General features: G+C 46.5%; 1 protein-coding gene across 3 annotated transcripts in view; it reads right to left on the bottom strand.

Annotated features, from left to right (window-relative positions):
• The window catches only part of LOC132822232 (plexin-A1-like), a 541,551-nt gene that overhangs the window by 48,035 nt on the left and 480,804 nt on the right, over positions 1-12,712 (bottom strand). For all 3 annotated transcript variants that reach the window (XM_060835337.1, XM_060835340.1, XM_060835338.1), the window contains one exon: positions 3,436-3,502. In XM_060835337.1, the coding sequence (XP_060691320.1) occupies positions 3,436-3,502 (67 nt within the window). The remainder of the gene's footprint in view (positions 1-3,435; positions 3,503-12,712) is intronic.

Below are 12,712 nucleotides of genomic sequence, written 5' to 3'. Positions count from 1 at the left end.
TCTCCCATGGGATGCAGGCAAAGCTAGCACTTATTGCCATCCCTAATTGCCCTTGAACTGAGGGTCATGCTAGACCACACCACAAGACAACGATGAAGAAACCTCATTGCTGTGGGCCAGGAGTCACATGTTGGCCAGTTCAGGTAAGATTTCCTTCCCTATACTACATTAGTGAACCAAATGGGCTTCATATTTATTTGTTTGTGAGACATGGGCATCATAACACAATTACTGCCCATCCTTAATTGCCCCTTGAGAAGGTGGTGGTGGTGAGCTTCTTGTCCATGTGCTGTAGACAGACCCACAAAGCCCTTAGGGAGGGAGTTACAGGATTTTGAACCAGTGACAGCGAAGTACCAGCGACAGATTTCCGTGTCAGGATGGTGAGTGGCTTGGAGGGGAACTTGCAGGGGGTGGTGTTCAGTAAGTGCTGTCCTTGTCCTCCAATACAATAGGGGATGCAAATTTGGAAAGTGTATTGATGGAGCTTTGATGAGTTACTGCAGTGCATCTCATAAATGCTGCTGCTACTCTGCGTCGGTGATGGACGGAGCAAATGTTTGTGGATGTGGTGCCAATCAAGCGGCTGCTTTGTCCTGGATGGTGTTGAACTTCTTGAGTGTTGTTGGAGCTGCACCCATCCAGGCAAGTGGGGAGTATTCCATCCCACTCCTGACTCCTGCGTTCTAGATGGTGGACAGGTTTTGGGGTATCAAGTGGTGAGTTACTTGCTACAGGATCCATCTGATGTGCTCCTATCACCATTATATTTTTGTGAAGAGTCCAGTTGACATTCTGGTCAATGCTAACTTCCAGGATGTTAATAGTGGAGTGATTCAGTGATGAAGCCATTTAAGGTAAAGGGGTAATGATCAAATTCTCTCTTCTTAGAGATGGCAATTACCTGTGAATGTTACTTATCATTTTTCAGTCCAAGCTTGGATATTGTGAACATGTTGTTGCATTTCAACTTGGACTGCTCCAGTATCTGAGGAGTTGTGAATGGATATGAACAGTGTGCGATCATTAGCAAACATCCCCAATTGTGACCTTATGGTGGAGGGAAGGTCACTGTTGAGGCAGCCGAAAATGGTTGGGCCTAGGACACTACCCTGAGGAACTCCTGCAGAGATGTCCTGGAGCTGAGATGACTGAACTCCAACAACCACAATCATCTTCCCATGTATCAGGTACAAATGGAAGATGGTTGTGATTTTACAATCAGTAATGGTTTCCTGGACACTATGAGTGAGATGAGGTTTTAATTCCAGATTTATTTAATTGAATTTAAATTCCTTCAGTTGTCGTAGTGGGGTTTGAACTCATGATATGAGTCTCTGGATTGCGAGTCTGCTTTGCTGTTATGATTGTTATCAATAATAGAGTTAAACGATTCCCAGTTGAGAAAGGACTGAGGACGAGAAGGCACTGATTTAAAGGGGTGGATAAAACACGTGAAAGTGATACAAGGAGCAATCTTTCCATGCAGCGAGTGGTTTGAGATCCGGAATGGAAATCCAGGGGGTGTGGAGGAGTCTGTTCAACTGAGGCATTCAAGGGGAAATTAGATGGTGATTTGAAACATGCAGAGTTACTGTAAGAAGACAGGATAAGGGTGCAGGGGTGAGATGCTCATTCAGAGATTTGGTGCAGACATCGAACATTACAGCGCAGTACAGGCCCTTCAGTCCTCGATGTTCCACCGACCTGCGAAACCAATCTAAAGCTCATCTAACCTACATTATTCCATTATCATCCATATGTTTATCCAATAACTATTTAAATGCCCTAAAGGTTGGCGAGTCTACTACTGCTGCAGGCAGGACATTCCATACCCTTACTACTCTCTGAGTAAAGAGAGGAAAAAGGCTCTCCCTGTCCACCATATCTAATCCTCTGATAATCTTGTATGCCTGTATTAAGTCACCTCTTGGCCTTCTTCTCTTTAACAAAAACAGCCTCAAGTCCCTCAGTCTTTCCACATAAGACCTTCCTTCCATACCAGGCAACACCCTGGTAAATCTCTGCACCCTTTCCAGCACTTCCACATCCTCCCCACAATGTGGAACTGTACATGATACTCCAACTGCAGGCGCACCAGAGTTTTGTACAGCTGCAGAATGGCCTGATGGTCCCGAAACTCAATCCCTCCACCAATAAAAGTGAACGTACCGTACGCCTTCTTAACAATCCTAAGATGGGCAGAATGGCCCCCTCCGGCTTTGAGATAGATATAGCCACAGGTTCACCAGGCCCCTCTGAGTTGTCTTGGGGCCTCCAGGTTTGAATTAAAGACTAAATGTAAAGTCATCATTGCCTTATAAAACCATAGAGCTGCCCTCTCAACAGAGAGAGATGACTGGTGGTGGTTTAACCTGAGGGTCAGCATGGCTCAGGCAAGGGTGACATTGCAAAGGAGAGACCTCATAGTAACCTCAACTGGTGCAGAAATTGACTCCGTGACGTTAGCATCACTCTGTGTCAGAAACAGGCCATCCAGCCAACCAGACCCCTCTTCAAGATTAACGTGGAGTAGCCTCAAATCGTTTCCTTATCTTCACCGCCAGTAGGTCACAAAAGATGTATCAGTTCTTAAACAGGAGCAGTTCTTCCTGATTTTTCCATAAGACCATACAACATAGGAGTGGAAGTAAGGCCATTTCACCCATCGAGTCCACTCCGCCATTCAATCATGGCTGATGGGCACTCCCCATATCCCTTAATCCCTTGTGAGATCAGGAATTTATCAATCTCTCTCTTGAAGACATTTAATGTCCCGGCCTCCACTGCATTCCGTGGCAGTGAATTCCACAGGCCCACTCTGGCTGAAGAAATGTCTCCTCATTTCCATTCTAAAGTGACCCCCTCTAATTCTAAGGCTGTGTCCACTGGCCCTGGGTATCCCTGCCTGACGGAAACAAATTCCCAGCGTCCACACTTTCTTCCATTTGCAATTTACAGAAGAGGAGGTGAACACAACGTGAAAAGCTAATACAAAAACAAGAGAGCATTGAGACAGACACATGAATAGACAGCGAATAGAGGGATGGCAGGCAGTTGGCATTAGTTTAGAATGGCATCATGGTTGGCACAGACATGATGGGCCGAAGCACCTCTTCCTCAGCTGTACTGTTGAATAGTTAAATACAAAACTGCTGATGAAAGAAAGGTCAAAGGTCAGAGCATTAACCACTGAGAAGGCAACATTGGTTATAAAGGAATGTCGCTGAAAATGTGTTGCTGGTTAAAGCACAGCAGGTCAGGCAGCATCCAAGGAACAGGAAATTCGACGTTTCGGGCACAAGCCCTTCCTCAGGAATGTCTGATGGATTAGACGAATGGAAGGAGACAACTTTGATAATAACTGTATACAGAGGACCTTACACTAACCGCAATATAAACCACAATTCAGCAGTAAAGTTGGTATCATCTTACCTTAAGGAACTTGTACAACAGGAAGGTAAACCAATTAGTCAGCATCTTCTCAGCAACAGACTCAGTCCTATTGAAAAGAAATGTTATAAATGTCAAGATATATTGAGCAATTTCATCTCGTAATAGTAGAACTATCTTTTCCAGACCATCCGCAGGGATATAATGTCATAAAAGTGTGCTAAAAAAAGCAGCTCTCGTCTTAAACCGTTTGCTCTAGTCGTGGCAGCGTCACTTATCGGTTATCCCAAATAGTAGTACACATTTTCCAGCCCAGAGGACCGTCATGTCTCAGAGATTTGGGGAGGAAGGTGGGGTTTTAGGGGATTATTGAGTCAGGGGTTAGCCCAATCAGGGATTGGGGCACAGGGGAATTAGTGAGTCAGGGATTGGGGGATGGGGGAATTAGTGAGTCAGGGATTGGGGGATGGGGGGATTAGTGAGTCAGGGATTGGGGGATGGGGGGATTAGTGAGTCAGGGATTGGGGGATGGGGGGATTAGTGAGTCTGGGATTGGGGGATGGGGGGATTAGTGAGTCAGGGATTGGGGCACAGGGGAATTAGTGAGTCAGGGATTGGGGGATGGGGGAATTAGTGAGTCAGGGATTGGGGGATGGGGGAATTAGTGAGTCAGGGATTGGGGGATGGGGGAATTAGTGAGTCAGGGATTGGGGGATGGGGGGATTAGTGAGTCAGGGATTGGGGGTTGGGGGAATTAGTGAGTCAGGGATTGGGGCACCGGGGGGGGGGGGGGGATTAGTGAGTCAGGGATTGGGGGTTGGGGGGAATTAGTGAGTCAGGGATTGGGGGATGGGGGAATTAGTGAGTCAGGGATTGGGGCACCGGGGGGGGGGGGATTAGTGAGTCAGGGATTGGGGGATGGGGGGATTAGTGAGTCAGGGATTGGGGGATGGGGGGATTAGTGAGTCAGGGATTGGGGGATGGGGGGATTAGTGAGTCAGGGATTGGGGGATGGGGGAATTAGTGAGTCAGGGATTGGGGCACCGGGGGGGGGGGGGGGATTAGTGAGTCAGGGATTGGGGGATGGGGGGATTAGTGAGTCAGGGATTGGGGGTTGGGGGAATTAGTGATGAAAATGTGTTGCTGGAAAAGCGCAGCAGGTCAGGCAGCATCCAAGGAGCAGGAGAATCGATGTTTTGGGCATGAGCCCTTCTTCAGGAATGAGGAAAGTGTGTCCAGCAGGCTAAGATAAAAGGTAGGGAGGAGGGACTTGGGGGAGAGGTGATGGAGATGTGATAGGTGGAAGGAGATCAAGGTGAGGGTGATAGGCCGGAGTGGGGTGGGGGCGGAGAGGTCAGGAAGAAGATTGCAGGTTAGGAGGGCGGTGCTGAGTTCGAGGGTTGGGACTGAGACAAGGTGGGGGGAGGGGAACTGAGGAAACTGGAGAAATCTGAGTTCATCCCTTATGGTTGGAGGGTTCCTAGGCGGAAGATGAGGCGCTCTTCCTCCAGCCGTCGTGTTGCTATGGTCTGGTGATGGAGGAGTCCAAGGACCTGCATGTCCTCGGTGGAGTGGGAGGGGGAATTGAAGTGTTGAGCCACGGGGCAGTTGGTTTGGTTGGTCCGGGTGTCCCAGAGGTGTTCTCTGAAACGTTCCGCAAGTAGGCGGCCTGTCTCCCCAATGTAGAGGAGGCCACATCGGGTGCAGCGGATGCAGTAAATGATGTGTGTGGAGGTGCAGGTGAATTTGTGGTGGATATGGAAGGATCCCTTGGGGCCTTGGAGGGAAGTAAGGGAGGAGGTGTGGGCGCAAGTTTTGCATTTCTTGCGGTTGCAGGGGAAGGTGTCGGGAGTGGAGTTTGGGTTGGTGGGGGGTGTGGACCTGATGAGGGAGCCACGGAGGGTGTGGTCTTTTCGGAATGCTGATAGGGGAGGGGAGGGAAATATATCCCTGGTGGTGGGGTCCATTTGGAGGTGGCGGAAATGACGACGGATGATGTGATGTATATGGAGGTTGGTGGGGTGGTAGGTGAGGACCAGTGGGGTTCTGTCCTGGGGAAATAGTGAGTCAGGGTTTGGGGGACGGGGATGGAATTAGTGAGTCAGGGATTGGGGGAACACGGCAATTAGTGAGTCAGGGACTGGGGGATGGGTGGGAATTAGTGAGTAAGGGATTGGAGTACGGTGGGGTTATTAGTGAGTCAGGGATTGAGATGAGAGACTGTCAGAAATTTGGGAGTTGTGTGTTTAGTGATTTGGGGATCAGAATTTCATGAGGCAGGCATTATGAGCAGGGTTAGAAACGCCAATTGAAGTGAACAGTCTGGGTATCTGATGAGAACCAAGTTGCTATGACTTTTAAGAATTTGTAATCTGACTGGCCAAGACCCATTGGCAACCCAGGATGCCAACATAGGGGATTCTGATCGACTTTTTACTGAGCTGACTGGGGTATAATTGGATGCCAGCTAAGATGCCATATCCCACGCAGACTTCAAATAAAATTCAGAAAATTGTACATGGGATTGTGTCAAAGCAGATCAGTACAGAGAGGTTCAAGAGGGCAAGTTTGGGGGTCAGGAACTCTAACATCCATCTCACCTGGGACACTCTACAAACGCTACACTTTCTGACCAAACTGATCTTAACTCAGTCTCCGTTTCAGCATTGACCAGCTAATTGGATCCCCAAAGTCTCCAAGACACAGGCACCTTATGATGACATTTTCTGTTCATAATTGGAAGCTATTTTTATTAAACAATTGCTTGAATAGCAGTCGCAGGAACCCACGGCCAAATTAACTTTCTACTGTCCTTGAGCTCATCTCTGTGTTTACCGAACAGAGTGTGGAAAATGGAATACGTTTCCCCTAATGTGCATTCAAACATTCCCAGGACAGGGACAGCACGAGGTTAGATACAGAGTAAAGCTCACTCTAATCTTTTAAACTGAAAGTAAAACTATCTCTACACTTTCTCCACCAAATGCTCCCAGGCCCGGACAGTACAGGGTTAGAATCAAAGTAAAGCTCCTTCTACACTGTGGAGGAGAAAGTAAGGACTCCAGATGCTGGAGATCAGAGCTGAAAATGTGTTGCTGGAAAAACGCAGCAGGTCAGGCAGCATCCAAAGAGCAGGAGAATCGATGTTTCGGGCATGAGCCCTTCTTCAGGAATTCCTGAAGAAGGGCTCATGCCCGAAACGTCGATTCTCCTGCTCTTTGGATGCTGCCTGACCTGCTGCGCTTTTCCAGCAACATATTTTCAGCTCCTTCTACACTGTTCCCATCAACCGCTCCCAGGACTTGGAGAGCACAGGGTTAGATACAGAGTAAAGCTCCATCTGCACTGTCTCCGTCAAACACACACAGACACAGAGTAATGATGTAGATTAAATTAGATTCCCTACAGCATGGGAACAGGCCCTTCAGCCCAACAAGTCCACACCCACTCTCCAAAGAGCAATGTACCCAGACCCATTCCTCTACGTTTACCCTTGACTAATGCATCTAACACTACGGGCAATTTAGCATGGCCAATTCACCTAACCTGCACATCCTTGGACAGTGGGAGGAGACTAGAGCACCAGGAGGAAACCCACGCAGACACAGAGAGAATGTACAAACTCGACACAGAATGTCACCCGAGGCTGGAATCAAACCCGGGTCCCTGGTGCTATGAGGCAGCAGTGCTAACCACTGACCCACCGTGCCGCCCTACAGAAGAGAATGAAAATTGGCTGGCACAATGCATTTTTGCCTCAACTTCAGAAGAGACCCTTTACTGTGGTTTGTTTGCATTTTGGGGCAAATTTTCGGATTGTAGACTCCTTTTCTCCTGAGCTTGAGGCTTCATTTGCCTGGAGACCCTGAGTGATTACATGCAGAGAGCTACAGTCCTGACATCTCTGAGTTGGGACATAACCCAGTTCTGACAAGTGAAAGCATAACTGTTAGATAACTGCAAACTCAAGCATGTCAGAAACTGGGAAGCACCAATTCAAGGAAATGCAATCTGAAAAAATGGAGATAATCCTCGGATAACACGACTGAAATAGAATGAGGTGAAAGAATTCACATTAAAATGAAAAATCTTACCAGCAGAGAAAAGGAGAGAGATAGAGACAGACAGCAATGTAGAATGGTTGATCACGTCAAAGAGTCCAGCGTTCTTTTAAGTAAATATCGAATTCCAATTAAAATTTACCAATTAAGTTAATTAGCCAACTTAATACATAAATCACCAAAATGTCACCTCAGATCTGATTACACTTCAACAGTGTTGCATGATAATGACCTTGGGAACATCCCCAGCAAAGTAATTAAAATATTTCTTGATTATCAATGCTCATTAATTCTAATTTGTGAACAGCTCTTGAACTGAACCAGAGAGTGGAAGAATATGGGGGGAGTTGTGGATGGTGGTGGTGAGGACACAGGGAAGCTGACAGGGGGAGAGGATGAGAGACAGCTCACAAGTGAGCGATGGAGATAGTATTTTATTCTTCAAAAGTTGACTGATTTAAAACCAAGAGGTAAGAATGGTAAGTAAATTCCTCGTTGATCAGTATTTCTTGGTAGTTGGATTTTGTGCTTGTCTAAGACTTAAAATGCAAACCCTAAATAGTCCTGAGGACACAGGAACAAAATCCTCGGATAATCCTTCCCGTCATCTACATTTCTCACTGCCTCAGGGAGGCAACCAACATCATCACAGACCCCTCCCTCCCCAGTCATAATCTCTTCCAACCTCTTCCGTCAGGCAGAAGATACTAAAGCTTAAACCCACACATACCAACAGATTCAAGAATAGCTTCTTACCCGCTGGTACTAGACTTCAGAATGAACCTTTAACATTTTAAATTTAATGTTGGTCTCACGCTGCTCTATTACCCTAATGCACTTTGTATGGTCTGAGTCAGAATACAGGAAAAGAGATGGAGGGCGTGGTGACCTGGTGCACTGATAACAATCTCTCTCGTCATGTTGGCAAAATGAAAGAACTGATCATTGACTTCTGAAAGAAAGGAGGAGAATGCGTTCCATCTATATCAACAGAAGTGAGTTTGAGAGGGTGGACTGCGTCAAGTTCCTCACAGTGACGCTAACCGCCAATCTGCCCTGACTTCCCATGTAGACACAATGGTCAAGAAGGCACAACAATGCCTCTTCTCCCTCAGGCAGCTCAGAAAGTTCAGCATGACCATAAGGAGCCTCACCAACCTCTACAGATGCATCACAGGAAGGACACTGTCCAGGTGCATCACGGCCTGTTACGGCAACTGCTCTGCCCAGGACCGTATGGAATTACAGAAGGTGGTGTGCACAGCCCAGACCATCACTGAAGCCAACCTCTCATCCGTGGCCTCCATTTACACAGCCCGCTGCGGCGGAAAGGCTGCCAATATCACCAAAGACCCCTCCCATCCCAGTAATGCTCTCCTACAACCTCTTCCGTCAGGCAGCAGATACAGCAGCTTGAATACATGCACCAACAAGTTCATGAACAGCTTCTTCCCTGCCGTGATTAGACTGGTGAATGAACCTCTCCAATTTCAAATAATGTTGATCTGTTAATGTTCCTTCGCGTACATCCTGTTTGGTGTAACTTTGTATGCTTTACTCTAAGTTTTTTCCCTCACCCTATGATCTCTCTGTCCTTGCTTACTATGATCTCTCTGTACTGCTCTCTAACAAAGCTTTACATTTCAATACACGTGACAATAAATTAAATCAAATAATATCTGCTCATATTGCATGCAAAACAAAAGTTTTCATTGTACCCAGGTACATCTGACAATAAATCAAATCAAAGAGTGAAGCTCTTTTGACATTGATCCAGTAATGAATGTCAATTCTCAACCTCAATGATCATCATCATTGCCCCATTCTTATTTTACTGCCACAGACTGGTGCATACAGCGCAGACACAATGGGGCAAAGGGCTTTCTTTGAGACTGTAGCTCTCAATGAGATTGAATTTGGCCCCGATGTTTCTTTGAGTGGGACTACCAGATTTAGACCAATTGATATCGATTTTGCAGCCCAGGGCCAGGACAATGGCTCCAACACCTGACTTATCTATATAGGGAGCAGAGGTTGCTGGGATTTGCACTCATACAGGGGTTCACGTCTCTTTCACAACATGTCCCCCCCCCTCAGCTTCAAAGAGTCAGAATGTCTAGTCTTAAACTCAATGCTAACTGCACCGCAGCAACACATGACATTTGTGACACCAACCGACTGAGTTAATTAATGCTTCAATACTGCTGTGCATCACACGCTGTTATGCATTTGCTCATTCACTTAGCAAACACACTCGGCTAAAGCACTGTGGGAAAGGGTGAGCATTGCAATGCACAGTTCGTGTACAACAACAACAACCTGCATTCATATCGCACCATCATAACTGTGGAAAGTCCCACGCACTGAGCCACATGAGGAGATGTCAAGATGGTCATAGAGATGTCCTAACCTAATCTCTCCCATTCGCCAGCACTTGGCCCATATCCCTCTAAACCCTTCCTATTCATATACCCATCCATTTAAATGATGTATCTACACCAGCCTCCACCACTTCCTCTGGCAGCACATCCCATACACGGATCACCCTCTGCATGAAAAGGTTGCCCTTTAGGCCCCTTTTAAATCTTTCCTCGCTCATCCTGAACCTATGCCCTCGAGTTTTGAAGTCCTCCTACCCTGGGGAAAAGACCTAGTCTACATGTGACTCCAGACCGAGTGTGGCTGCACTCTTCAATGAGTTAGAAAGAGACTCAGTTCAAGGGAAACTAGGGATGGGCAACAGCGGTTGGCCTTGCCACTGACACCCACATTTGTAAATGCTGACCGTCTGTAAAAGGAGACGATGCCTGAACTTTGTATTTGTGGGCTCTTTGTGCATAACCTGCCAAACTCTGTTCCAGACTGATGTTACAAAGCTAAAACTGAAGGACTGTTAATTATTAAGTTGGAGTGGATCCAGAAAAGATTAACCAGGATGTTGCCGGGAATGGTTATAAGGGGAGGCTGGTTACGCTGGGACTTTTTCACAGGAGGTTGAGTGGTGATCTTATTAGAGGTCTGTAAAATCATGAGGGGTACAGATAAGGTGAAGATGCAGAACACCATCAGTTGGAATACAATAAATAAAACATTCCACACTGACAGAATGTGAACATTTCCTCTCCATGGGTGGGAGATTTCAAGACTAGAGGGCATCTAATTAAAGTGAGATGAAAAAGATTTAGAAAAGACATAAGGGGGAATTTTTTATCGCAGGGAGTGGTTCGTGTGCGGAATGAACTTCCAGAGGAAGTAGTGGGTGTGGGTACAGTTACAGGATTTAAAAGACATTTAGATAAGTGCATGAATAAGAAATGTTTGGAGGTTTATAGGCTTAGCGCGGCAGGTGGGATTATGATCATGGATTAGTTGGATTGAAAGGTTTGTTTCCGTGCTGTATGACTCTATGATTGTGGAGCGACAGTTTTGGACAGATGAGGGAGTGAAATAGGTTGAAAGCCCTTCTTTAATAGAAGGCACGCTGTGGGTTTGCCAGTCAATTTTTCCCAATCATTTCCCCCCAATCTGCCGTCATATACAATGAGAAAATAACCAACCTTCCTCTCGCTTCTACACTGACATTCTACGTGCAAGTTTTTTGCCCTATTCAACTGCAACCTTTCCTCTCTCAGGCCCTGGAGGACATGCCCACACATCCGAATACTGCAGTTGCTGCAAATGAGGAGTCTTGGGATCGTACATTAATGAGTTCCAGAGTGAGTCAATGTTTCACATCTTCATAGAAGAGGCCTGTGGGGCTGGCGATGGGAATCGCAAGTGAAAGCTGGCTGATGTTTAAACGCAGAGAGCACCGAGCACCTGCCAAGACAGTTCACATTTACAGGAGAGGAAATGTTCACATTCTGTCAGTGTGGAATGTTTTATTTATCATATCCCAACTGATGGTGCACTGCACCTTCATCTCCTTACAAATCTATTAAAGGAGGCCACTGGCCTGTTCCACCATTCAGTTTTGTTACTATTAACCTCTTTTTCTAATCAGCCTGTTCACAGATGTCATTACACACCTCTGGAGCACTGGAATTCTCATTCTTGGGATCATTCTCATTCCGCATATGTTAAGCCTCTCAATGAAAGGCTTAACATATGAAGAATGTTTGAGGACTCTGGGCCCATACGCAATGGGGTTTAGAATAGATGAGGGGGGGGATTTAATTGAAACTTGTGGATTGCTGAATGGCCTGGACAGAGTGGACGTTGGGAAGATGCTTCCATTCTCAGGAGAGACTAAGACCCGAGGGCACAGCCTTAGAGTAAAGGGAAGACCTTTTAGAATGAAGATGAGGAGAAACATCTTCAGCCAGAGAGTGGTGAATCTATGGAATTCACTGTCACAGAAGCCAGTGGAGACCAGGTCATTGAGTATATTTAATACAGAGATAGATAGGTTCTTGATTGTCAAGGGGATCAAAGGTTACAGGGAGAAAGTGGTTGAAAACCTGATCAGTCGAATGGATGAAAAGGAGCGTTCACTGTTGCCTGTCAATAGAGGCCCAGCGAACTCATGTGGGTGAGTTATTCTCCAGTCCATTCCTTGCTCCTTGCCCCTCCTCTCCTTTCGCACTGGGGCAGTGAGCTGGAATTACTGAGACACTTCATGGGCTGACACAACGACAGGAGAAAGTGAGGGCTGCAGACGCTGGAGAGTCAGAGTCAAAAAAGATGGTGCTGGAAAAGCACAGCAGGTCAGCCAGCATCCGAGGAGCAGGAGAGTTGAGGTTTCAGTTATAAGCCCTTCACCAACTACAGAATGGCTCCAATTTGGAGCCTGCGTTCCTACCTCGGTTTGTCATAGACCGAACCACCTTCCTGCTTTAGTCCAGGAAATCGAAGTGTCAAGTAAGGAATCTGTTTACTGTTACAGTTCACATACTATCTTATCCCTGCGTTGCTGCAAGTTCTCTCTGTAGTTGATTGACTGACTGAAGAGCAGGCCGTTCAGGCCCTTAAGCTTGCTTCACCATTCAATTGCATGATTTGATTTGCACCTCAACTCCCTCGAACTGCCCTCCCCTCCATCCTATGATAGCCTTACCAACAAAATTTTATCATTTGCTATTTCAACTGACCCCAGTTGCACGTTTTGTAAATCCGCTAAAACCTAATTTCAAGAACATCTCCTAACTCTTGACTACCCACCAGGAGAGATCATTCCTCCATAACCTCCCCACCAAATTGTTTTCAAGTTTGAAAAATTTCCATCTCTTGACATCCTGAGGTACAAGCTTAGTCTCAGA

This window comes from Hemiscyllium ocellatum, chromosome 14, assembly GCF_020745735.1.
Source record: "Hemiscyllium ocellatum isolate sHemOce1 chromosome 14, sHemOce1.pat.X.cur, whole genome shotgun sequence".
NCBI lineage: Eukaryota > Metazoa > Chordata > Chondrichthyes > Orectolobiformes > Hemiscylliidae > Hemiscyllium > Hemiscyllium ocellatum.
Note: the sequence above shows the minus strand (reverse complement) of the source record. Positions and strands in the feature narration are given on the sequence as shown.